General features: G+C 43.8%; 1 protein-coding gene across 1 annotated transcript in view; it reads left to right on the top strand.

The window, feature by feature from the left end:
* MAP3K9 (mitogen-activated protein kinase kinase kinase 9) overlaps positions 1 to 22,393 on the top strand; it is a 76,455-nt gene extending 54,062 nt beyond the window's left edge. The window contains exons 7-11 of the mRNA XM_008172558.4: positions 476 to 598; positions 1,603 to 1,756; positions 9,356 to 9,468; positions 10,225 to 11,037; positions 12,784 to 22,393. Of these exons, the coding sequence (XP_008170780.2) occupies positions 476 to 598; positions 1,603 to 1,756; positions 9,356 to 9,468; positions 10,225 to 11,037; positions 12,784 to 13,265 (1,685 nt within the window). The 3' untranslated portion in view covers positions 13,266 to 22,393. The remainder of the gene's footprint in view (positions 1 to 475; positions 599 to 1,602; positions 1,757 to 9,355; positions 9,469 to 10,224; positions 11,038 to 12,783) is intronic.
* The last annotated feature ends 5,607 nt before the right edge of the window (positions 22,394 to 28,000 follow it).

The raw sequence follows: 28,000 nt of genomic DNA, 5'->3' as shown, positions 1-28,000 counted from the left end.
CACCCAGAGTCGGCAGCCTTGTTCTAGATGGTTCTTAACACGTACTGCACTGTTAACGCTGTCTCTGAAGGGAGACTGAGAGTTGGGGAGAGTGATGGTGGTAGATTATATTTTTAATAATAACCATCTTTAATAAGATGGTAAACATTTGTTTCATGAATTTTTGCTTGCCCCATAAGTCTCTTTGGGAAATGAGATGAAAAGGATTTTACCTGAAAAATTATGCAGGTACATATGGGTAGGAATGTCAGTCCCCCACTAGACACATTTGTATGCGTCCTTTGCAGTTGTATATCCAGATGCAAAGCACTAATCTTCAGGCTGCGTTAGGTGTGTGCAAATTGGGGGTTTATGTGCTTGCAAAGATGCACTGAAACACTGGTTCCATTCTGCAAAGGTGCCAGAAAGAATTAATAATCTTTTTTGTTGTGGTTCATGAATGAGTATTTTAATTGTGATTTTTTTTTTTAAACAGATTTCCAGCACAAATTCACTGTACAAGCATCTCCAACCATGGACAAAAGGAAAAGCTTGATCAGTAGTTGTTCCAGTCCTCCTGCAAGTCCTACCATCATTCCCAGACTCAGGGCCATACAGTGTAAGGAGCTTGCTATAACATTGAACTTGGGAAGAATATAATATGTCTAGCAGGCACTGCAGTGGGGTGTTGTGAGCCTTGTTTAGGAAAGGATTATAAACGTTCCTGAATGAAGCCTAACTGTGGAGAGTGAGGGTGGGGAATGTTCCTTCTCCCAGAAATTGAACTTCACTTGTTTGTGTTTCTGGGCACTTGCTGATTGATTGCATTGGAAGTATATTTCTCGGGGATACAGCCTGCTTGCTGTAACTGAATGTATGGAATATGTTTGCAAGTTCAGAATGTATTTTTGAGGTGGATCAGCTGGATAGGCTGAAAGAGAAGTGTGTGGCAAAGGAATGGAAATTGTTTGGTAAAAACATTTCAAGAAAAATGAAAGCAATTGGTGTGGGAATGTGGCCCTGTCATAACAAGCAGCCAGGAAGTGGAGACCTTACAGGGGCAATATGACGGCAGTGTAGCCTAGTGATTAGTGTGGGTCTCAGCATCATGAGAGTTGGATTTCTATTCTCTTGTTGGCAGTTTTAGAAGAGAATCCAAGGATTAAATAGGCTATGAAGGCCTCTCAAGGTGCTCTTTCCAGCTCAGAGTTGAGGCATGATGAGGGAGGATTACACAGCCATTGCTTTTGCCAAACCTCTTTTGGATTTGTGTTCTATTCCCTACTTTGCCACTGATTTCCTGTGTGACCCCTAGGCAAGCTACTTAACTTCTGTGCCAGTTTCTCCATCTCTAAAATAAGGATTAAAACAAATCTATCTGTGTCATGTGGGTGTTGTGTGGCTAAATCGTTTGATGTTGGTGAGCACTTCACACTCTTCAGGTGGTTGATTAAGTAGTGTTAATACATTTCCTTCAGGGTCTTTAGCATTGTGCCTTGCTTCTCTTTTCTCCAGTGCTGAAGAGTGCTACATTGCCACTCAAGAGGTGCAGGCAGCATTTTGTGTTTTTCCTGCCCCACGTGCCCATCCTTTCTCCTCCCCTCCCCTTATTGGTTTCCATAGTGACACCTGGCGAAAACAGCAAAGCATGGGGATGCAACTCAGTCTTACAGAAGGAGGAAGGAGAAGAGGAAGAGAAGAGAAGCCAGAAGAAGAAAGGGCGTACCTGGGGACCAAGTTCTCTTTGTCATAAGGAGCTAGCTGCAGGAGAAGATGGGTAAGAACAAACAGGACTTGGTCCAGGGGGAAGTGTGAATGCCAAAGTTTTCTGAACTTTAAAGCTGCTTATGAGCACTTGGTTCTCAGAAGGGCTGCCTGGTAAAACTCCATCTCTGTCCTGCAGATCTGCCACAATTTTCAGCTGAAATAATTATTTATCCATTGTCTCTCAGACATTAGAGATAGAAGAAACAGGTAAAGTCCCATCTAATCCATCCTCAGAGGTCCAGTGCAGCGCTGTTCTTTTCAATGTGCTTTCCAGTACTTTGTCCAGGGTAGTTTTAGTCTTTTCCTGATATCAGTCTAAATTTTCTGTAGCTCGATATCCTCCAGCTTCTAATTATACCCCCTTTGGACTACCCTGAAATATTCTTCTCCATCCTTCATATTTACACCCTTTGAATACATATTTTCCTTCTCTTGTGTAGAAGTTAGTATTAAGCTGGGACTAGAGGAACCAGGTAGATATTTTTTCAGCCTTTTTAAAAAGTATATGTATACTTGTAGAGATGTTGTGCCAAGTCTGCTGCTGTTGATTTCTACTCTGTGGTTCCAGTCTTACGTGAAGATTGTATACAGGAGTCAAACCTCAGCATTTTTGTGATGCTGCTTAAAAGATTAGTATTTATTTTTAATGATATGCTTAAAATATCTGAGGTGACTTGATGCCTCATAGGTTTGAAGTTTGGATATAGAGCCTTTCACCCCTAGGTTGCTAGTCTGGATGCAGCCCAGATTTGTAATGGGAAAAAATCTGATAGCTGGTCAGTAGCCTATCTGAAATGAGTCTGGTGTCTTAGTTTGCCAAATTCCTGGAAGACAAGTGTCCATATAACAAACCTGCCCACCAAAATTGGCATTGATTGCCCCCTGCAGAAAAGCCAAGGATTGAATGGTCCATGGAAATTAAATTACAATCTCCCTTAAACGGTGGTCTTTCTAGCCCAGGCTTTTGAGGCAAATTAGCAGGGCAGTGTGGAGAGAGCTTGCATGGCCACTGCTCAGGCTGTATCTGTTCTGTAGATAACTCTTGAGAATTAATGCCTTTATTTATCACACAGTCCCATGTCTTTCACCAACATTACATTTAAAAGGTGGAGGAAAAAATGTTGATGGTAGAAAAATGCTTCTGCCTTGAAGTCCAGAAGCCTTTTGTTGGAACTCTGAGAGAGTTGGAACTCTGATTTAGTTGGTGTTGGTGTTCCTGCTTTGAGCAGGGGATTGGACTAGACGACCTCCTGAGGTCTCTTCCAACCCTGATATTCTATGATTCTAAAACCTCTTCTTCTCTTCCACTTCTTCCCCTGCAAAACAACAGCTGGAAAGGGTGAAGCATCTATTGTGCACAGGGAGCTAGGAGGATGGGATTTGCCAGTTTGCTAAAAGTGGTTGAAATTAACTTAATCCTGTTCCCTGCAAAACTGAGATGCTATCTCTGTGACTGACTGTTCATCTCTTACAGAGGAACTCAATAAGGTTACAGCATTGTACAGAGCAGCATCTGGAACATGGTGACTGTTTTGCTGAATGGGCAATGAAGTGAATATATGATGAGCCCTTGCTGCTCTTTGAAATCATGCCAGACTGAGAGGCTCTTTAAAGCAAACAGAGCTGCAATAAGTTGTAGTCACTCTGAGGCACACTCCCCATTTTTATTTTCTTTTTGGTTAGTTAAAGGTAAATTTTAAGGCTCACTCACTTAAGTGCCAGACATAGGTGAAAAATTCCCTTGCAAGCTTTTCCCACAGAGCTGTGCCAGTGCTCTTTAATCCTGGCCAGCAACATTCTTGTCATTTCAGTTGCCTACATAGCTCTCTGCCAAGGCATCTTGAATCCTTATCTCCTTTATCCTTTGCCATATCTTTTCCAACAGGGATTTAAAAAAAAAAAAAGTCACAGTAACAAATTGATAAATTGGAGAGGCTTCAGGGAAGAGCCACGAGAATGATTAAAGGATTAAAAGACCCGTATTATAGTGATAGGCTCAAGGAGCTCAATCTCTTTAGCTTAATAAAGAGAAGGTTATGGGATGACTTGATTACCATATAAGTACTTACATGGTGAACAAATGTTTGATAATGAGCTCTTCAATTTATCAGTGAAAGAGAGAACTTCAATGGCTGGAAGTTGAAGCTAGACTCCCCCTCTCCGCCCCCCAACACAAATACATTTACCACCACCCAGCTCTGAAGGCAGAGCGGAGAGCATCAGCTGCTCACTGGTGCTCAGCTCTGAAGGCAGCACCATGCCAGCAGCAGCAGAGAAGTAAGGGTGGCAATGTGAAAAGTGATATTTGTCAATATCACTTTTCACAGCAGACTTAGTGCCTCATTGCCACCCTTACTTCTGGGCTGCTGCTGCCACCCCTGGGCTGACAGCTGGAGCCCCGCCACCTCCAGGTGAGGGATTGGCTGGGGGGAAGAAGGAGAGCCTAGGTTGCCTCCCTGTGAGATTGAGGGAGGGGGAAGGAGAACCTGAGCCTGGGTGGTGAGGCTCTGTCTGTCCTTTTTAATCCTCCCCTTCCAGGTGAGCATGTTCCTTTTGCACGCGCCCCAGCTACCTGGGGCTGGTAGCCAGAGCTCTTGGGGGAGGGAAAAAACAAAAACCTGCACTCTAAATTCAGGTTTATATAAAGCCAGTCGCTGAAAAATGACAGTGATTATTTTTATCCTTTTTAAAGCTTGTCTATGAACTGCAGAGATATGCATACCTGATAGGCTGATATGCTGAACTGGCAGGGACTGATTAAGGCTGAACATAACTTGGAACAGCGTCATGACATTTACATTGTGAGTTTGTGATATTTATTTTAGGGTGTCTGATGGAAACCCTTAGTCTTCTAATTCTGAGCCCCACTATAATAACGACTTAGATATTGGCATAGAAAGTACGCTTATTAAGTTTGCGGATGATACCAAACTGGGAGGGATTGCAACTGCTGTGGAGGACAGGGTCATAATTCAAAATGATCTGGACAAATTGGAGAAATGGTCTGAGTTAAACAGGATGAAGTTTAACAAAGACAAATACAAAGTGCTCCACTTAGGAAGAAAAAAATCAGTTTCACACATACAGAATGGGAAGAAACTGTCTAGGAAGGAGTACGGCAGAAAGGGATCTAGGGGTTATAGTGGACCACAAGCTAAATATGAGTCAACAGTGTGATGCCGTTGCAAAAAAAGCAAACATGATTCTGGGATGTATTAACAGGTGTGTTGTGAGCAAGACATGAAAAGTCATTCTTCCGCTCTACTCTGCTCTGGTTAGGCCTCAGCTGGAGTATTGTGTCCAGTTCTGGGCACCGCATTTCAAGAAAGATGTGGAGAAATTGGAAAGGGTCCAGAGAAGAGCAACAAGAATGATTAAAGGTCTTGAGAACATGACCTATGAACGAAGGCTGAAAGAATTGGGTTTGTTTAGTTTGGAAAAGAGAAGACTGAGAGGGACATGATAGCAGTTTTCAGGTATCTAAAAGGGTGTCATAAGGAGGAGGGAGAAAACTTGTTCACCTTAGCCTCTAAGGATAGAACAAGAAGCAATGGGCTTAAACTGCAGCAAGGGAGGTCTAGGTTGGACATTAGGAAAAAGTTCCTAACTGTCAGGGTGGTTAAACACTGGAAGAAATTGCCTAGGGAGGTTGTGGAATCTCCATCTCTGGGGATATTTAAGAGTAGGTTAGATAAATGTCTATCAGGGATGGTCTAGATGGTATTTGGTCCTGCCATGCGGGCAGGGGACTGGACTCGATGACCTCTCGAGGTCCCTTCCAGTCCTAGAATCTATGAATCAAGTCAGCTGATAGTGACCTGGCCTCAGCCTGCTGTTGTGACATGGGAGATTTTTGTTCTGTCTAGGGATAGACACTTTCAGGTTTTCACACCCGCAGTTGGGTTGTTAGTGTTTGTGTGATTTTAATGTTCTGTTGGACTGAAGGTGACATTTATCGATTTATGGTAGCTATAGGCCATTGAGCTGTGATCCTTTTCAGATCTCGCAAGCCAAGCAGGACATAACCTGATCAATACATAGATGAGGGACTTTCAAAGAAAATCCTTTTCCTGCAAAAAGTGGTGTTGGAAATTCAGTAGCAGACACACTTTCCTGCGTCAGGACTGTAGCAATGCCCCAGCATGGTGTTTAAAGGACAGTGTACTGTTGGAGACTCTCTCTTTCAGATGAGACATTATTAAGGATCCCATTACACGTTTGGCAATTTACTGACCAAATGAGATCTAATCAACTCACAGGCTAAAGAAGGAGCTTGTAGGAATTCCCAAGGAGAGGGATAATGGGTTTTCTAGTGGGAAGGGAGGCTGAGGAGGACAAATGTAGTTACTACTTTCTCATAACATAAATATATGAATACCCTATCAACTTTCCCACCCAAATAGGCTACTGAAAAAATCTAAACCTAGATTCCTCCCCTCCCCTGCGCAAAAGGTGCCAGGGTTCGGGGGTAAAGTAGGTAGTTCGGCTGCTAGTGCTGTCAACTAGTACTGTTCCAGAGGTGATGTGCTTTAGCAAGTGGAATATATATATTGAACTGCTTTCAAGCGCACCCTAGTGGCGTGTATATTGTGTAGCATTCTCCTTGTCAGGCCTGCAGGGACTGTGGGTAGCAATGTTTGTAATTTGGATGGGAGTGAAATGGTAAAAGAATGTAAGAATGAAGTGAAAATAATAATTAGTCAACTTCAGCAAAGTCTTGGAATTATTCTGATCACTCCTAGTCTTCATATTCAAAGTAAGGCTCACTTTCAGTGCCAATGAATCTTCGACCTCTGCTTTTTTATGAAGGAAGCTGTGTCTAGAAGGAGGCATAGAGAAGCAGAAGAAGTTGATGTGTCGTGCTGTGCCACAAAGGGCAGCCCAGAACACCCCTGTAATCTTCAGGGATATCAGGACGAAGGTGAAGGCTAGACTGACAATAGTTGTGCATTATTCACTGTTTTGCTGTTTACTGTCTGTATACATTGAGAACCTAGTACATACCCTTCCAACTCCATGGAGAAAGATTCCATACTAATTGTCTGTATACCTTATAAAAGACCTTGGCATTTACCTTTGGGGTGAGCATAGTGCTCCCTCTTCTTTTTGCTTGCATTCACCATCTATCCATTCCTTAATGTCTCCTTCTCTGTGTTTATTTATCCAGGTGTGTATATATAGATGGGATGCTTAAATATAACTAAAGCTACCAGGTTGTTTTATCACATAGTTACAGCACATCTTGGGATGAATAAATCATGACATATAATTTTGTCCTTGTATTGGTCACCCCACCAGTCACACTCTTGTTGCTAAGTCACATGGATGCCTTCCATTGGGGCATAAGATCAACATTGCGCTGACTGGATTCAAACTCATGGAAGGATATTGCACACACTCTAGTGGGAGTGATTAATGTGGATGAATGATAATATCTCAAGACCAATGAGAACAGAATGTTTTTAATGTAATTTAAAACTATGCCCCTAAATTGGAAATATTTGTGGTTCTAAGGTAATACAACAGTCATCACCGAACTGATCATGTGCAAAATCAAATGTAGACTTTGCAATCTTGCTCCAAAAAGATAGTCCTCTGTCCAGTGAACTACAGGAGCACTTTAATTAACTAGAGAGTAAAGGAAATCCATATTCCCACAATGAAATCTGTAATAATAATACTTTGAGATCCAGATCCTAGGTGAAAGGCGCTAAAAAGTGCAGAGTGCCTCCAGTAATGAATTAAGCTTCATGAGAACCCCGGAAGGAGGTCGGTATCATTCCCATTTTATAGATTTGTGAAACAAGCACAGGAGAATTATGTGACTTCCCAGAGATCACACAAGTTAACAACACAGCTAGGAATATAACCCAGATCTCCTGATCTGCATTCTCATTCTCTGTCCATTAAACATGCTCTTTCCCAGCCCATTGAGTTAATTTGTACACATCCATAGTACAGTGAGATTGCTGACCTTGACTTACTGGCATGGTTAGATCTCCTCTCTCTCAGCTTCTGACTTTCTTTGCTGGGTCTTAGCTTTTCACCTAAGTGTGACATGTATAACTTTAGAAGTTTGAAGGGAGTCATTTCAAATCTACAAGTCCAGATAGTACAAGACAATTAATGGGTGCTGATATCCTTGCTGATGTGCCAAAAAGTTGCACCACTGAAAGTTCCAAGTTTCAGAGTAGCAGCCGTGTTAGTCTGTATCCTCAAAAAGAGCAGGAGTACTTGTGGCACCTTAGAGACTAACAAATTTATTAGAGCATAAGCTTTCGTGGACTACAGCCCACTTCTTCGGATGCATACAGAGTGGAACATATATTGAGGAGATATATATACACACATACAGAGAGCATAAACAGGTGGGAGTTGTCTTACCAACTCTGAGAGGCCAATTAAGTTAAAAAAAAAAAAAAAACTTTTGAAGTGATAATCCAGATAGCTCAGTACAGACAGTTTGATAAGAAGTGTGAGAATACTTACAAGGGGAGATAGATTCAACATTCTCAGTGGCTTGACAGTGGCCCTAGGAAGTAAACAATGTGATGGTAACAAGCTTGTGTGGATAGAAAATAAAGATCCATCTGGGCCACAAAAATTTTGGCTGCAGATCCTAACTCCCCTAAAGTTTGAGTTTGGATTAGAGCTTTTAGTTCTGGCCCATATTTAGAAGAAAATGAATGATACAATTATACAGTATATGGGTGCATTGACTGTTGGGTCTATAATATAGTCATTCCCAGGTGCACTGGTGTTACATGTTTGACTATTATCACTGTTAACTGGTTGCTCTAAAATTGGTTGTTGTTTTTTTGAAAGGGTTAAATATACAAGGCATGATTTTGGCACATCCCATTCCCTGCAGTGATTTTTCAGCTTTCATTATTGCTTTGTTTTATGCAGAAATATTCTTGGAGATTGATTAATTTTCTTTGCTCGATATATATTGTTGCACCTGCCTTAAGATGGAAGTTGCAACATTTTGGTAAAAACTGAGTTTTGCTTAGTTTCTGTATCTTCTATAATTGCCTCTGCATGTTCTGCTAAAATGATATTTTGTAAAGTCCTGCACCCCCACACATCATTGACTCTCAGCAGACATCCCTGTGCTTGCCACACTGTCAGTACAGTAGGAGAGATGCTTTTTCTTTTTTTTTTTTTTAGTGGTGGAAACATGTCATTGTTTCAAAATGTCTTACTTCAGGAGGGCATTAGCTCTGTCTATGTGGAGATGAATTGGCCCAGGCTTGCAGTCCTAAATAGAATAGTATTTGGAAATGTAGGGGAGAAGAATCATAAGAATGGCCATACTAGGTCAGACCTATGGTCCGTCTAGCTTAGTAGCCTGTCTTCTGACAGTGATCAGTGCCAGATGCTTCAGAGGGAGTGAACAGAACCAATTCATCAAGTGATCCATCCCCAGTCTCAGGTTCTAGCAGTCAGAGGTTCAGGGATGCCTAGAGCATGGGGTTGCATCCCTGATTATCTTAGGTTCATCAATGGCTATTAGTCATCCTTCATTAACTTATTTAATTCTTTTTTTGAACTCCATTATATTAGTCTTGTGTAATACATATTTTTTCCCTGTCTTTTCCTCCTCCAGCCTGAAGTCTCTGGTAGATGGATACAAACAATGGTCATCTAGTGCTCCAAATCTAGGGAAAGTCCAGAGAACTACACCTGCCTTGCCAGGATTCACCAGCCTAGCAGAGATGGGTAAGGGCAGACCACGTACTTTATTTCACACACGTGCACGCATCCCTGCGTGAGCAATTCTATTCATCCAAGGCATCTTACTCCAATGTCTTCACTTTGGTGGCTCACTATTTCACCTTAATGTCCACAAGGATTGCCCTCTCTCATCTCATCTTTTGGATTTTCTATGTGTGTTCACTCCCCTCCCATCTCTCCACACTCACTCTGCAGCTCACCAGTTCTTACCCCAAACCTCTCAAAACCACTGTCCAGCTCTCTGTTCTCTGTGGTAGCTCTGCACTCCTTAAAAACTTTGTGATCTTTCTTGTTAATAATGCTGTTGGGAACGGATATTTGGGTGCTGCAATATAGGGATAGATCACTTACAGGAAGTACTGTGGGGAGTGGTTCTTGTCTCCTTCCCTGCCTTTCTAAACATGTCCTTATGTGTAAATCTACTGCAGCTGGGAGGGCTGAGGAGCTCTTTTCAGAAATGCTACTCTTGGTCAGCACCTTGTCAGTGCTCCCAGCCTGCACCAGCTTTGCGAGCTGGATTCACATCCACAAGGGCCAGCTTTTTGTGCAGTCTTGGATTGCCTAGCTTGGACAGAAGAACCTATTCACATTTGACTATGGTTAAACAGTTAGTGCTCAGATGAAGGCATTTCCTCCTTTGCATGCTTTGTGAAGCTTAATCCATTCATGTTTGTAAGGCATGTTGTGATTCTCTAGTGAAAATGTTATGCCAACACAAAGTATTTTTCATTTGCTTTGCAGAGGATGAAGACAACGAGTGTCTTAATGGAGACGAAGTGCACCCTTCACCTGGGCGCACCCCATCGTACCTCTGCATCCCATTTCAGAAGAGCGGAGACTTGGATGGCCCACCCAGTGATGCCAATGAGGAGTCCACCCCCATGAATTCTGCTACAAGCACCCCTCAGCTCACCCCGACCAATAGCCTTAAGCGGGGTGGCTCCCAGCATAAGCGGTGGGAGGTTGCCTTGCTCGGTTGTGGAGCAGTGCTGGCTGCTGCAGGCCTAGGCTTTGATCTGTTGGAGGCAGGCAAGTGCCAGTTGCTGACCCAGGATGAGCTGGAACCACCCAAGGAGGAGAAGAAGAAGCGCGACAGTATTTTCCAGCGGGCTGGGCGCCCACGCAGAAGCACCAGCCCACCTTCCCGGAAGCTCTTCAAGAAAGAGGACCCCCTGTTGCTGCTGGGCGAGCCCTCCACCTCACTGACCCTCCTCTCCCTGTCTTCCATTTCTGAATGTAACTCCACCCGCTCTCTGCTGCGCTCAGACAGTGATGAGATTGTGGTGTATGAGATGCCCGTCAGCCCTGTGACAGTCAAGGCTCCCTTGCCAGTAGTTACTAATCCGCTGGTCAATGTACGCATTGAGAGGTTCAAGCAGGACCCCAACCAATCCCTGACTCCCACACATGTGACTCTCTCTTCCCATACCCAGCAAAGGGGGCACAGGCGAACCCCTTCTGATGGGGCCATCAAAGCGGCTGGACTGGTTGCCAATGGGTGCTCTCCCAGTGGGTGCACTTCCAGTAACTGTTTAACTGGTGCACTGGGCGCAGGTAAGTTTCTCCTCCTCCTCCTCTTTCTCAGTCTTCAGAATGAAGGCCAGACAGTTAGTGCAGTGGTTCCCCTATCCCTCCCTCTTGTGCCTTTGTTCACCGAGAGAGTGAATACTCTATTTATATAGCGCCTAGCACAGTGGTCTGTGGCAAAGGCTCCTAGGCATTACCTTTATACTACTAATAAATAAAATAATACTCTAATCCAGCGGTTCTCAAACTGTGGGTTGGGACCTCAAAGTGGGTCATGACCCTGCTATAATGGGGTCGCCAGGGCTGGCTTAGACTTGCTCGGGCACAGGGCCGAAACCGAAACCAAAGCCCAAGCCCCACTGCCTGGGGTTGAAGCCAAAACCTGAGGGCTTCAGCCCTGGCTGGCAGGGCTCAGGTTACAGGCCCCTTGTCTAGGGCTGAAACCCTGGGGCTTTGGCTTTGGCCCCCCGACCCCACCTGGGGCAGCAGAGCTCAAGCAGACTCAGCTTCGGTTCCCCCTCCTGGGATTGTTAGAAGGGAGTTGTCAGAAGGGGGTTGTGGTGCAATGAAGTTTGAGAACCCCTGCTCTAATCAGTTTAGGCCTGGTGTCACCACTGATTCACTGTGCAACTTTGGGCAAGTCACATAACCTCTCTGTCTCTCTTTCCTCATCAAAGGGTATTGTGAGGCTTACTACATTAGTTTCTTGGACAGAAGGCATTATCCAAGTATAATGTCACTTCTGTTGTTTGTTCCTGAGGATTCCACCTTCACGCTTTACCCTTCCTTAAGTTCCCCTTATGCTTTCAAGGCAACTTCTATTCTGAAAGCCAACAAAAAATGGACGTGAGGCCTTCTGGACTGAGCTGGTGCCACTTTTTGTTCATTGGCAAGAGGGTTCGTGTTGGGGAGTACAAGGTGTGCTCTGCCGCCAAACCTTTACCAGAGACTGAGCCTCCACAACATCCCAAATTCCTTACTACTACGGGGGGGAGAAACACTGGAATTGTTCTCTGATCTAAGTGGCTGTAGCTACTTAGAACAACTGCAGCCTGCCAGGACAATGGCCTATTGTATCAGGGTCTGTAGTGAGATACAAGTTAACATAGTCATTTATGCTCATAAAAATAGCTTTAGTGAAAACTTAAAACTTCATTTACTGAACAATAAATTCTGCTTTGGAATTCTTCACCATATACAAATTCATATGATGAGACATTATGCTTATTATGTATATTCTATTAAAATACATTAAATGAACATTAAGATGATAGAGTGAAGCATCCCAGAACCACTGAGTGACAAGATTAAGGTTTCCTACTCGAGCTTTAAGTGATCTGATTATATAGCATTGGAGCAGCTGTATCTCACTAGTGTGTCCAGAATAGTCCAGGAGCCAGTGGACCAGTCCCTTATCTCAAATCAATACAACAGGGGCATAGACTTCTTTGTTGTTTGGAAAACTATGTTGTCCCCTTTTTAATAATTTGTCCATATTGGAACTTCTATTCTCAACTCAGTGTTTCCTATATTTATTAATGCAATACCAAAATTTTCTGGGGGAAAGGGTCAAAGCTCCCCCAAGCTCCCAGTGGTCTACCTCACATATAGTGTTTCAGATGAAAACTGAGGGGTTCTGAATTTTGGATATATTATCTTATTTTTGCACATGCCTTTAGTGTATCTGGGCATTAAAGTCAAGTTGGAGCTATTTAAGGTATCTATCTAACTGATGTGTCTTCTTTCTCTCTCTTTCTCTCCCTTTTTGGATAGGTGTATTAAAAACTCCCAGCCCAAGCCGAGATCCAAATGAGGTCCCTCGCCTGCCAGACCCCAACCTTGTCTTTCCTCCAACCCCAAGACGCTGGAATGCACAGCAGGACTCCACACTGGAAAGACCCAAGACCTTGGAGTTCTTGCCAAGGCCACGCCCTTCAGCCAATCGGCAGCGGCTTGATCCCTGGTGGTTTGTGTCACCCAGCCAAGCTAGGGGTGAATCCTCTGCCAACAGTTCAAGTACTGACACCCCAAGCAATCTGGACTCCTGCTTTGCTAGTAGCAGCAGCACCGTAGAGGAGAGGCCAGGACTTCCTGCTCTGCTTCCTTTCCAGGTGGGTATTCCTGTAGAGGAGCGGATGCTATTGGACATAGATGTTGAGGGGCAGAGCCAGGACAGCACAGTTCCACTATGCAGAACTGAACTTAAAACAACCAAACCTGCAGCGTATGAACTGAAACAAGAGTTCTGGTCTTAGCATGAAATCCATTAGGGGGCAGTAAGCCCCTTTAGAGTCAATCCTACTACTTGCACTGAGAATGCACTTTGAAGACAGATAAAATGGAGGGATGCTACTGAGATCATATAATGGTGCTGCCTCTATTGAAAATGTATTGTCTGACTGTCTGATTTTTGTCTGCAGTTGGATGTAACTGGGCAACTCAAAGCTGCTGACTTTTGCTGTGGGGATTTTCTGTAGTCTTCCTTATCTTGTTGTTGCAGTTTGAAATGGCAATAAGCAAAAATGATCATATCAAAGTCTCTGTATTTGACCTCACAGAGCTTGACAAATGTTGTATATTGGTATATATCCCAGTATTAACCTGGATCCTGAGATCCCAAGTATTACAGTATATCAGGCACTGGTGTTTGGTATTTTCCCAAGGCTGTCCAAGTGGGAGAAATAGCAAATATTTGGAGATTTGCTTCACTGAATCCCATTCTTATGGCAGGGTTGGTCTGGCATCTACCCACTACCCCGGCAGAAGCACCTGGCCCACACATGCTTGGATTTTATAGTCTCTAATAAATTCTTTGTTAAATGCTCCTCAGATGCAGTTTTCATCTGGAACTCTGACACATTCCATCTAATCTAATTTATATACTATAATGTAGTCCCTTTGTGTGAGTGGACCTGTAGCTAGAACAGTAATTCACTCTTTCTGTTGAGTTGTGTGTGACCTCAAAAGCAAGCTCTCCACACTGATGATGTATAACAAAGCCATCAGCATTAGGAACCAGACAGTATGTTTGGCTTGCAGAAAGAACTCAGTGTATTCATTAGTGAGGTTCTTCCTCACCCTGTCAATGCTAGGAAAATCAGGTATGTAATCCTAATGGCCTGCTTCCATCGAAATCCGTGGGAGCCAGATGGGGCACTGAGGCCTCATATCATGTAGAAAACATGTATCTGGATTAAGCTAACGTCCTAACCAGTTCCATTCTTTATCCTGTCCTATTCCTACTCCTAGATCTTCTATCCTGGGTTAATGTCTTTCCTACTTTAATCTCTTTTCTTCTGCCCTTTTGTCACTAGCTGGGATGCTCCAAATCTCCAATAGAGTTCTTAGGTACAATTCGCTAGGTGCTAGGAAGCTGAGAGCCAATTGGAAGAGCACAAATCCCCATTGCTACTTTTGACCACATGTTGCCAAATGGAGAAATCTCAGATCAGTCCCAGTATTCAATGTAATAATGGATTTATGTGTCGTTCTAACCAATCATTCTTGAGGAGGGGAAGGTGGGCAGTGTAAATTCATTATGGGAAAACCACCATTCAGGTAACTATATTAGTTCTTTGGCATCTGAATAATTCATGTGCCATTTGCCAAGCAAGGAAGGGAAAGCGCATGACTGGAGTTTCACTTGAGTTGTCCAAAAATAATGGCAAAAGACTGGGGTAAAAGGTGTTAAGGTTTAAAAATAGTTTCCAAGAAGGGGGGGGGAGGGAGAAGAATGGCAAATGTTGGTATCTGCTATAACAGCAGCAAATAGAGTGGTAGTATGAGAGAATATATTTATATTTGAGAAACTCCACTCTTTTAAAAAACTGCTATCTAGGAATTGAATTGAATAAATAACATTTTCAAAGTAACTCCCACATTTGTCTTTGCGGATCTCTTCTTCTTTTGTTTCTGTGCTGACCCAGTCCCATCAGTTCATTCTCTTTTCTGTTACTTTAATTCACAAAGTGAGATGCTGAATTAGGAAATCAAAAAACTCCCTTGGGCCCTTATAATATGGTGCCTGGAAGATTTTGGTTGTCCTTTGTTCTCCTTGTTCATCCTGTACAACCAGAACAACCAAAACCTAAGAACCACAGGTCTCTTTTGCTTAATCTCTGGTAAACTGAAACACTTTATTGGAGAGATGACCTTTATGTAAGAAACCAGAATGGTAGTAGCTGCAGCCTCTTCCCAGACCAGCTAGATGATCCTGCTCTGCCATCAAAGAGATCCCATCCATCTCTGAGTTCCTCATCAGTAGTACAATATTATTTTTCTTAGGGTATTTTTTTTTTCAGTATACTGTTGTTGCCTCAGGTGGTTGCTGTGTATGGGACAGGGAGTCTCAGTGTATAGATTCTTTTGAGACTAGCTGACCATGCAGATTAGCACTTTTAAGAGATGAATCTATTGGCATCATTGTGGGGGGGGGGGGGGGGGGAAGGTGTTCTGATTTAGCAAAACTTTGTGATGGCTATGTCCTTTCATTGCTATAGGGTACGTCTACACTACCTGCCGGATCGGCGGGTAGTGATCGATCTATCAGGGATTGATTTATCGCGTCTAGTGTAGACACAATAAATCAATCCCCAATTGCTCTGCCGTCGACTCCGGAATTCCACCACGGTGAGAGGCGGAAGCGGAGTCGACGGGGGAGCGGCGGCCGCGAGGACGTGAAGTAAGTGATTCTAAGTCGATCTAAGGTATGTCGACTTCAGCTATGCTATTCTCGTAGCTGAAGTTGCGTATCTTAGATTGATCCCACCCCCCGCAGTGTAGACCAGGCCATAGAAGTAGAAGTGTAGGAGTAGTTGCCTTCTCCCCCATGGTACAGTTGTTGCGGTACATTGTCTTCTTGTGATCAATGGGGGCAGTATAGCATTCACAGTGGAGATCTCAGTCTGTTGTTGAGACCCGTAAAGAACATACAGAGAAACTGGATAACCTCTCACTCTATCAAAGTGTTTGCTGTTTGCCATCTTAAGGTAGTTGAAAGAATAAAAATTGAACTTCAAGTTCATTGCCATTTAGAACACTTTATTTTTGTAAAAAGTCCTTTTGAAGACTTATTTCCATTACCTAACTTCCATTTGTAGTGTGATTTTCCCCTCCTCTTCCCCGCCCCCTGGTGTTAGTATTTATATTTGTAGTCAAAGTCAACATTAGATACATGACAAAGATTCAGGAATCAAGCCTAGTACTGCATCCCAAGTCTCACATGACATCCTGCCACCTTCTTGAATAATCAAGACCAGCTCTGAAATCTTGATGTTTCCTGGGTTTTTTAGAGCTGCTTTTTCCAGAAAAAGATGCTCACTACCTGCTCATAAATTTTGGAGATAATCTAAAAACGCATACCCTTTTTTTTTTTTTTTTTAGGAAATATAACGACCAGCAGTAAAATATTATTGCACAGTGATACAAATCTACTGCAACCATGATGCGCATTTAGCTTCTGCTTTATCTTGTGATCATCTGTTTTTAGCCTTCTTGCCATTCCTTTGAGAGATGAATATAGCTTTTTAGAAAATGAACTACATCAGGTTATGGTTTTAAATAATCCCTCCCAGTCTGAACACACGTATATGAAGTTTCAAGGTAAATTTTTGCCACTGATCGGGTGGGGCAGCTGCAGACACCTGAAAACCATACTGCTTCCTTAGAATAAAGAATAAGATTTGTTCTTTTCCCTTCTGAGGAAGCTTCTCTGCCACAGCAGCTCTCTACATGGAGAAGTTCAACTCCTGCCAAGAATGAGGAAGAGATTTCTCACTGTTTTGGTTCCAAATGCCTGGGAGCATCATTGTCCTACTCAGTGTAGGTTCCTTGGATTGATTTGTGAGCTGCATAGAACAAATGCTGTGTGGTTTAGGTATAAAGGATCATAGAAATGTAGGGACATCAAGAGGTCATCAATCCAGCTCGTGCTCTGCGGCAGGACCAAGTATATCTGGACCATCTCTGACTGTCTCACCTGTCCTTAAAAACCTCCAATGATGGGGATTGCACAACCTCCTTTGGAAGCCTAGTCCAGAGTTTAACTTTTTTTATAATTAAGAAGTTTTTTGGCATCCTAGGTTCCTTTATATTTCACATGTCCACTCTCTAGGGTTTTGTTTCTTTTGAAAGGACCACCACTGTGGCTTTCAGTACTGTAGTATGCTTCATAGCATGTCAGAGCAAATACCTGACTTGCAGAGTTTATAACTTCCCATTAACTGAAACATGCACAGAATCGTCTCTGTTACTGGGGTAAAAATAAGCAAGCAGTTACCTTCTTTCAATTATTGTTCTAAATCTCTGCTTTCAACGGCTTGCTCCATCCCCCCCATCTTCATCAGTTTATTATTTATTATTAATATTATCTATTTATTTGAAATGTGGTAGTGCCTTAGGGTTAAATTAGGGTCAGGAAATTGCACACACATAATAGTGCTAGCTCCTAAAGGAGCTTATAATTTAGGCATAAAAGAGTCAAAAAATGGAGAAAAACAAACATGGAGGCTGTGTGGGGGGACAGGGCAGGAATGGACCAGGCGATAGTGAAATGATTTGTGTTTAGTACAGTAAGAAGCAGTCACAAGATACCACGTGCCTAATCATTGTTGAGAGGTTTGTAGGCATCACAGCAAAGGTGAGTATAAAAGGAGGAATTTGAAGGAGGACAGTGTAGTGGCTTTGTGCTTTTTACAGGAAGCTCCACCCATTCATAGGGATCAGAACGGGGGGAAGGCACAAAGATTTTTTTTTTTTTTTTGAGTGAACACTGGACTAGTGAGCTATGAGCTGGCACAGCAAAGATAGAAAACAGCATGATAACACTTATTGTGTTGGGTCTCAGATATTCAGATATACGATGTAAAATAATATAGAATGTATGTGCTTTATTTAAAAGATTCTGCTTATTTTTCCACTGCTGGAGTCCCAAAATAATCAGCATGTTTCTTGGCAGTTTATGACCTCCATAGTTTGCCCTCAGTCCAACCAGTCATTGGCTTTTACTGCTGTTAACAATACAGATACATAAACATGCAGATTAAAAAAATGCCATATAATGTATTTTAAAGCAGAACTGCACATTACCATGATGCACTTCTCTAGTTACAATACTGGTCCTTTAATCTATCTATCTATATTTAATGCACTCATCACCAGAACATCTGAGTGTCAGTATCTAGCAGTTAGAGTCCAGGGCAGCAACTATTAGGAAAGCATGATGTATTCTTAGTGCCCAACGCAGTGGATATTATAAAAAAACTTCACCTTTCCACCAAAAATAAAAAGAAATGCTGGGTGGTTGAGTAATTCATGAGGAGTCAAGGGGATGTTATATTGCCGAGTAGGGCTGATTGAAAATTTTCTGTTTGAAACAATTTTTGGATGGAAAATAGTTTCATCTAAAATTGAAACGAAATACTAAATTAGTCCAGATAAAGACATTTTTCGCAAAAAGACTTCCTGTGGAAACTGTTGACATTTTTCATCAAAAATTTGAATGCCCAAACCCCAAAATATTTCCATTTTGAAATGCTGCCACAGTGCCTCATGGGAATTATAATGTTGGCTAGATGTGGACTCTTGCTTAATTACACTGTTAGCTCCGGAGTTGACGATTCAGCTGGACAAACAAATAGCAAATGGGGATCTGATGTAAGTTTGAGGATAAGCCAGTGGGGCATGCTTATTTTAATTCTTTGCGAGATACAGTCTCATGTTGGGACAAATACCCCACTCACCATCTAGAAATGCTTTTGTAAGGCCTTGCCTACTTTGGGATTTTAGCCACCACTGTAGCTGCACTAGATCAAACTCCTACTGTACACAATATATACCAGAGCAACATGATTTGCATTGATGCAGCTTTATCCCAGTTTTAAGGGGATATATTTACACTGATGGCCAAAATGCCAGAATAGACCAGGCTAAGTGTTTTGTGTATCCCAGTTGGGAGTAGTTTAAACCTCTCCTCCTTTGTGCAGCTTGCTTACCTGCAGATGTCCTAATCTCCTGGTTGGGACCTTCCCAAGAGCAGATTATGAAGTCTGGGAAGATTTAACTGCTTCCCATCTTAAGGTAGTAGGAGAGAGAGTAGAAGTGTGGGTACAGGCCTGCCCTGACCATATCCTTTTGCCTTCCAAAATCTGCGTCTTAGCAGTAAAGGAAGAAAATGGGGTTGCGGGTGAAGTGGCAGAACTATTCCAAACTCAGCTCAAATGAAATGCCACGCATACCAGATGATCAGAATATGATCACTTATGTTCCCTGGGATCCTTGGGCTTGGCTGCTCCTCACTTGGGTCAAAAACACCCATGTCTTTGTTCTTGACTTCTCCTCGATAAGGCTCCTATCCCTACTGGGCGGCTTCAACTTGATTCTCCATTTAGGGGGATCTTAGATGCTCTAGTGAGCATCTTGGGTTTGGCTTCTTGATGGAGGTGGGAAAGCATGGCAGTAGCTCAAGTCCAGTCATTCGTGGCAGCAGAATGAACTGTCACACAGTAAATTGTGGAGATCTTCATAATATGGTTCTTCTCCTTTCCCACATGCTTTGAGACATGAAATAGCCAGTTTTAAGCACTGTTACCACTGAGTATTTGCATGGATAGTTAATGCCTCCCAGAACCATTGTTTCAGGCTCTTAAACACAAGCAGATATTGCTGCATCAGTAATGTTCTGGTCACATTTTCAAGGCTGTCTCAGCAACCTTAACAGGTAGACTTTTCCCCTTTTTAAATCTTAGACTCTGGAGAATAAAACAGCAGCATGACAGAGGTTCCAGTATTGCATACTGCCATGTACCAGTTGAATTTGATCTCTGCTTTGCAGAGATTGAAAGGTGTTCCTCTTTAAAATGGATCCATCTGGGGGAGAGGTTAGGGTGCTGCGTGGAAAAAGGATGTTGAGCACCTGCAGCTCCCATTGAAGTCAATAGATGTCTCTGCATCTCAGGATTGGGCACCTTATTTAGAAGTTGAAAATGCACTAAAGGTCTATTTAATCCGAACACTAAAATGTTTTAAATCTTGGGGTTGGATGATGAGTTTTTTAATGCAAGAGTTATTTTGCCTGAGCATCTGGAACTCCAAAGCAGATTCACCAGTGGATCAGTTTAATTTAGGGTGAGAGCAGGCCATTGTTTAATTCAGAGAGGAACCGTCCCAATGGCAAATCACTTAAGTGGGGAGCATCTAGGTAGAAAAGATATTCCTCTGGTTCTGCCACCTATTGGCTATACACACAATAAGGAAATGAGTGGACCCTTTTAGGCCCTGTTCCTGCAAAACTCTTGAGCACATATATCCATTCCCATTCAGCAAACCACTTTCTGTGAAGTCAATGGAACTGAAGTGCGGCCCTTAGAGATCTTCTGTGCTAAAGTGGAGGGTTGTGCTCCTATATGTTCTAACCAGGCTGCTGTTCTTAGGATACGTGTAAACTGCAATTAGACACCTGTGGCTGGCCCGTGCCAGCTGACTCAGGCTCACAGGGCTCAGGCTGTGGAGCTGTTTAAGTGCGATGTAGATGCTCCAGCTGCAGCCTGAGATGAGCTTTCGGACCTTCCCACCTCATAGGGTTCTAGGGTCTGCATCCAGCCTGAATGTCTACACTGCAGTTAAACAGCCCCTTAGCCTGAGTCAGCTGGCCTGGGCCGGATGTGGGTTTTGAATTGCAGGGTAGATATAACCTTAGAGGAATGGCTGTGTATGACTGTCACTTGACAGGTGACTCCTTCCCCCAGTTCCTCAACAAGGCTTTAAGAAAATGCCAGCTTGTGTGTGATTGTATCTGCTGGCTGCTGCTGTGATGGTAGCTCTTACTACATTGACTAGGCACTTTTGGAAGTGGCGGTTTCTTTTGCCACAAGTGGAGGCGCTGTTTCCCTGTGGGCTGGTTGTGAGCTGTGAAGGGGCGTGGGTGGGTGAGGGGACAGAAGTGTCAGTAACCCTGATGCCTTTTCTCAGATTTATTTCCCCCACCCCCTGGCAGAATACACACTCAGGATAGAGTTCTGTCTTGGCTACAGTTGCCAAGCCCAGCAACAGTCAATACCCTCTCTTGGTCTGATGCTAATCAAGCTCTTGTGCCACCTTCAGCTACTTGCTGCTGGTCCAGCACAGTATTTGCTGATTTGTATAATTTGTTCACTGTAAATGTGGGGATGTTTCTGGTGCATCCGAGATGTTTTGCCTGAGCGATGTGTTGAGTGGTTTATATGTAAGGAGTAGGTCAGGGAAATCACTGTCCTTTTACATACAAACTGTTCTGTGTATCTGAAAGGTCATTATCTTCTCAGACAGGGATATATTTTCTGCTCTTTTTATGCAGTATATTTCTCCTCTGTTTGCCTTATCTACTAGCTGTGAAGCTGATCTTGCTCTCATTAAAGTCAAAGGCAAAAATCCCATTGACCTGATTCTGCTGTATTACAATGCTGTAAGTATGGATTAACGCCATTAAACTGGAGTAACTAGAACAGAATCAGGCAAACAGATTTCAGTGTTGTACGATCATGCCCTTATGCTCAGTCTTTTGAGGTGCAGAACTCTTTCTGCTCCTGTTGAAATCAGTTAGGAGTAAAGGGTTTTGGACACCTCATAAGCACCATGCACCCTGCAGGATTGGGCCTTTATTATGACCTGCTAATTACCTCAGTTTGCAGTGTGGCTTCTCTCTCCTATCTAAGGTCTTCACAAATTTGTCATTATAGGGAGCATTACTGGAAGGTGTTCTTTGCCCAAAGTACACAGTATATTTGTCAGCAAAGTGGTCAAAACTGCAAATGCAAATTTCCTCCTGAAAGTTTAAATAAAATAATTGAGGCCACTCTTTCCTTATTTGTGTGTGTGTGTGATGACTTATTGTTAAATGAAGTGATTTATTGGAGCCTTCCTTTACTTCTTTTCGGCCGCAAGGCTATTGGGGAAAATAAGACTGAATTCATTTTTTAAAAAGCTTTATTTGTGACACAGCTGTTGCCTCTGACCCATTGGAGCTTAAAAAAGTAGTTAAATTATTATCAGTCTGGTTTGTTTCACTGTAACTAACACATCAGCTGATTACCCTTGTGTATAATCTACTGTATCTCTTTCCTCAGTTTCGTGTCAATGTATCGTGTGTATCTTGGATTTCAGTTGTTTTTTGTATTAAGTTCTTTTGTTGTAGAATAATATTTAAATGACGCAAAGAGCTAATTAATGTTGTCAGGTTTTTTTGTTCGTTTCTCTGCCTTTTTTTGGATGTACTGTAAATTGTAAACCAAGGATGCCAAGCAGGCTTGGTTCAATGGCTAAAATTATTATTGTATTACAGTGTAATGCTGATCTAGGCCTTGTCTCACCACAGAGCACACAGACTTGAATAAAACTGTTGAGTCATCGACTTTAGGTTTTGAGTTTTTATTCCATTTTTCAAGTATTTTTGAGCAGGCTTTCATAATTCTGACAATGACTGCAGAAAACTGATAGTCTTTGCTAAAGCAGGGCATGCCTCTACAGTCTCTCCCTATGTAGCTCTGCCAGTGCACCTCAGTTCAAACCTGCAGCATTCCTCCTGTTCCAGTCTTGGACCTCCACATAGTTCTGCAAATCCTCCTCCGTGCTGATATGTAGCACCACTGCTGTTCCATTCCTGGTACTCAGTACAGCTTTGCCTTTGCCTCTCAATTCTGACCTTCAAGACCATCTGCTAACCTAATCCTGGACGCCTTTGAACAGACTGCTTAATTGTATATTGTTTTTTATTAAGGCTAATGTTCATATAGGAATTAGCTAAGACGATCCTTCTCCTTATTCTACATATGACAAAGCAAAAATGTGACTACAGCTGTCCAGAGTCAAAAGGCTAATGCAGTAACCCACTTGGTTCATGAATAGTGACATTTAGCAGTTGACTTTTTAAATTTTAATGACAACTTTCTTTGGTCTTCCTATCATTTCACTGAACCCATCAGACTGCTGCGTGGCAGAGGCCTTTTCAGAATCTTTACTCTGCTCTTATGGTAGCAGATGGAAATATGTAGGGATCTGAGTTTCAATCCTGGAGGCATCTCATACAACTGTCAGGCAGCCCTCTCTAGTAAATTAATGGAGCTGCACTGATGGTCCTATGGGAAGGCAAGTTACCCAGCTCCCTTTTGAGAAGGAGGATTTTATAACATTAGGGTGCGCCAGAAAGGGGATAAAACTGGGTGGATCTCTCCATCAAAAGTAAAAAGAAATGCTGGGTGGTTGAATGATGCATGAGGAGTCGAGGGGATGTTGTATAGCCCAAGAATGCATTGAGTAGCGTTAGTTGAAAGTTTTCTGAGGAAACAGTTTTTAAATGGAAAATTGAATTTCATCTAAAATTGAAACAAAATTCTAAATCAGTTCAGATAAATGAAATTTTTCACAAAAAGGTGTCCTGTGGAAACTTTTGATGTTTTTCATCAAAAATGTGAACGCCCAAACCCCAAAATATTTCCATTTTGAAATGTTGCTATGGGGCGCCTCATGGGAGTTGTAGCTCGGGTACCTTATGCTCCCATTCCCCGCAAAGTCCATCTGGGCAGCCTGCTCCATAATCTCCCATGATGCACAATGGCAATGCGACTGCCAGGAAGCACCACTTCCCCTCACCAAGAGGCCAGGCCATGGCGCAGCATAGCAGAAGCATTCGAATGAGGGAACACAGCCTATAGAGAAGAATGGATACATGGGTCACAGCAGCAGCAAAAACTCCTTGGTGTTGGCTTCCATTTTCTGACCAGCTCTAGTAGATGAAGGGTCCTTGAGGGGATGATCTGTTACTGAGTATGCACCTTAGATTAAGAGGCAGCGAGAGTGGGGGCACTAAGGCTGAGTTATACACAGAAAAAGGACGCTGGGCAGTTACTTTGTGAGTAATAATTATTTTTCTGCTTATAAAAAGGAAGGTGGACACATTCTGGAGTACAGAATATGTGATCTCTGTGCTTTATACAAAATCAGGTGTAGAGGTGAGCATGTACTATGTTTACCCAGTTCCCTTGGAGGCTTGATTTACTAAAGCATCAGGGCAGCCAGCAGATGGCACATGCTAGAACAGCTCATTTAATAATTTTTTATCAGAAGAATATATTTTTGAGGAAACTCCTAGCAGCTTTCTAAGCAGATTAAGGAGAAAGAGCCCAGACTTCTCCATCTGATCCAGCTTCAGCTAATAAAATAACATTAATCTCCTGCTTTTTTAATTAAATGTTGACTTGCTTAGTTCTTAAACATAAGTGTAAGGGGTTGGACTCACCCCTGCGGCACTTCCTGCTGGTCATCTGGGGAATCCGCTCAATCCAGCCTGGAGCACCCTCTGCAGGCCGGTGATCCGCCTTATCCCTCGCACCGGTGCCCCTTGCTCTGGGTGCTACCCCCTGGCAGTACCCACACACGCTGGGTCTCCCCTCCCAGGGGAACCCCCACCCACTAACTCCACCTCGCCTCAGTGTAAGGCTACTGCCAGTCATCATCTAGCCCCACACCTGGGGCAGACTGCAGAATCAGCCACTCATCACTGGCAAGGAGGGTTTGGACCTGCTGCCTTGGCCTACCTCTGGGCTGCCCTCTGCAACCCCCAGTACCCTTGACCCAATGCTAGGTCGCAGGCTGGAGCTCCCCAGCTCTACTCCACTCCGGTACCCTGTCTTAAGCTCCCTGCAGCCAGGCCCTTCTCTCTCTGAACACAGAGAGAGACTTCTGAGTGCTTGGCTCCCAACCTCTTTATACAGGCCAGCTGGGGCCTGACTGGGGCATGGCCCAGCTGCAGCTACTTCCCCAATCAGCCCAGTAGCTGCTTCTCCCTGCAACAGCCTTCTCCCAGGGCTGTTCCAAACCCCTCAGGGCAGGAGCAGGTATCCACCCCGCTACAATAAGGGAAGTGGAGAAAAGTAGGGTTACCATACGTCCGGATTTTCCCGGACATGTCCGGCTTTTGGGGCTCCAAATCCCCGTCCGGGGGGAAAGCCCAAAAAGCCGGACATGTCCGGGAAAATCGGGACACGACGGCCGGCGGAGCGGGTGCTCGGGGGTCGGGCTGGGGGTTTGGGGGCCGGGACGGGCCGGCGGTGCAGTGCCGGGCCGGGGGCTCCGGGGCCGGGCCGGCGGTGCGGTGCCTGGCCGGGGGCTCCGGGGCTGGGCCGGGGGCTCGGGGGCTCCGCCGGGGCCAGGCCAGCGGGGCCGGGGGCTCGGGGGCTGGGCCGGGGACTCGGGGGCCGGGCCGGCGGTGCCAGGCCGGGCCGGGGGCCGCCTGGGCCGCACCTCCTCCCCCCACACTCCCCCTTACCTGCTTCAGGCTTCCCACGACTCAAATGTTCGCGGGAAGCAGGGGAGGGGGCGGAGACTTTGGGGAGGGGGCAGAGTTGGGGCGGGGGGTGGGGCCAGGGCCCCGTGGAGTGTCCTCCTTTGGGAGGCACAAAATATGGTAACCCTAAGAAAAGGAATCTCAGTAAAGCACCCCCTGTGCTCAGCAGAAACCTAATTGATTGTATAATGATAAGTTTGCTTGGAAGTTCTCGCTGGCTAGTAAGTTGACATCATTTTAGGGAGTTTGCAGACTTTAGTGAAAGTGCTGGAGTGAATGTGGAGCTGAGCAAATGTTACTGTAGTTTAAGCAGGGCTCACTGAGGCAACTGAAAGTGTGATTATGTGGTGATTGGCTTAGCTATGGCAGTAGGGAAAATGGGAGACAGAGGTAAGATTGTAGCTAGTGATAGATAAAACTGCAGCTGGTTCAGTTAAGCATTCAGAAGTTTGGAAACTTATCTGAACCCCGTCTTGACTTCCTGAGAAACTGGCCTGGGCTGGAAATTGAGAATGGGCCCTCTTGTGTGTGATATGCTGATACTTCAGATTTCTATTTGGGAGGGAAACACTGGGTGGAATAGACTTTGACACTTTTGGTCCTGGCTGGTACCCAGAACTGTTGCGGTGTCTGAAAATTAGAGCTAATCCTGATCTGGTAAATTAGAATCCCGATCTGAATTGCCACTAATTTCTCAGGGTTATTTGCATCGCAGGTTTTGGTTTGGGGACAAAAAGTTACCTTCATTTTTCCAAACCTGTAAGAAGCTTGGGTTTATGTTTTGGGCAGGATTGGGTTGTTGTTTTATTACAATCAGTTTGTTCCCTCTCTGATGTGGACTCCCTTCATCTGCCAGAGCAGAAAAGTATTGCAGTCTCAAAGGAAACTACAGTTCAGTTGGCTGGTGAGATGAAGCTGTAACCAGCTGACAAAGAGAAGATGGGGAGTTGGTTATATTTTTGACTCACAGGATTCTACGTATTCCATGGAGACTTTCTATGAGATTCTGCCATACAGACTACCTCTTAAAGCTGCTTAATCAGGAGCCTTACTATATCACACATGATTAGTGCAGTTAAATCCTCCTTAATTAATAAAGAACAAATCCTTCAAAATATCCAAGTGCAGTGAAAGGTGGTGGGATCAAAGATGGCACTCAACATAAATACAAGAGAGAGAAAAAGACTATACTACCACTATTAAGTATACCCAGAGCCCCATATATTTGCTGTGGAATTCACCCCTTCCGCAAAAATTATGCTCCAGAATCTCAGCCCTCATTTTAAAACCAAGTTTCTATCCCTTAGGGTTGCCAAAATAACCTTGAATATGCAAGCAAAGTGTAAAGTGATAGTATTGCATCAGAGACTGCAGCTAACCTGTGCTCAGAGCGCTAACTGCTGTGAATATCCCATTCATCTCAATTTGAACAGCTGTGGATCTTGTGAGACAGTGGTTATGAGTGTGCTAAATTCTGTGGCATTTTTCCAGAATGCCACAGAATTTAGCATTTCTGTCATCATAGGATTCACCGTTTTGATGCAGAATTTTGTTTTCTGGCACCCTGACCTGCTGGGATCAGATTGTAACTGCCTCAGTCATGCTCAGTCTCTAGCTTTTCTCACGGTGTGCAGTTATTTGGATAGGATTATGGAGCATGCTCCCAGCAGTGTTCAATAGAGCTGGCAGCAGGGATCAGGGTCAGGGAACCAGAGCTGCAGTGGGGGTTGAGGGAGTCAGAGTATAAACTAGGCAGCCTAGAGAACAACACAGTAGTTGAGGCATATTGATCTGAGGAGTTGAGCCATTAATGCCAGTTACAGGCTCTCTCTTTGCTTGGCACAAATAAGAGGAAGGACATTCTGAGCAAGGCTGCCTGGGCAGCACTATGGATGCAGAGACTAGGGGGGTGGAGCTGAGCTGTCCGAAAAGCATAACAAAAAACCCATCTTCAAAAAATAATCACACCTTAATTTTATATCTGTGAGTGATTCCAAGTCTGAGCTCCAGCAAGTACATGTTTTATGTGGGGTTTGGGAGGTGGGAACAAAGAGAATCTCATAGTAACAGAATAAGTTCATGTTGCTTTGGAATTTATGAATTGCTGCTGCAGATTTGGGGTATTGTTGCTGTGGAATATGATCCCATTGTGCAATGGCCCTGAATATATCAGAGCTGAATGTCAATATACCAGTATAATGAAGATAGCTGGAGAGAAATAAAGCTATGTACCATGTGAGATGCAAGACTTAAATTATGCAACAAGGCCTCCTGATTTAGACAGCAGAGCAGTACTGAATTATGCATCAAACTGGAAATTATACAGAAATGTATGGGAGCAGAGTCCTATGATCAAGGGTTTTAGGAGTGGTGATGGGGTATGCACTCTAAACAGGCTCTGAAGGGTTGTGGGCCTGAGAGGCCAATTATGGTATCTGGCTGAATCTGGAGGGAGAGCTAGACTTAACTGAACATGAAGCCCAGCTAGGCAGGAGCAGGCTGGTTAGTATAAAGCCAGGAAGTTGAGAGCAGAAGGAGGCTGCAGGGAGAGTCTGAAGTCTCTGGCAGTGGGGAGGAGAGGAGACAACTGAAGAGGGAGAATAAGCCCTGGGATCCTAGCCCTGGAAGAAGGGTCCACCCCAGAGGAATTGTGGGGAAAGAGGGTCTGAGAGGGCT

The sequence above is a fragment of the Chrysemys picta genome, chromosome 4 (assembly GCF_011386835.1).
Source record: "Chrysemys picta bellii isolate R12L10 chromosome 4, ASM1138683v2, whole genome shotgun sequence".
In the NCBI taxonomy this organism is placed as follows: domain Eukaryota; kingdom Metazoa; phylum Chordata; order Testudines; family Emydidae; genus Chrysemys; species Chrysemys picta.
The sequence above is the reverse complement of the archived record's forward strand: the minus strand, read 5'-3'. Positions and strand labels throughout refer to the sequence as shown.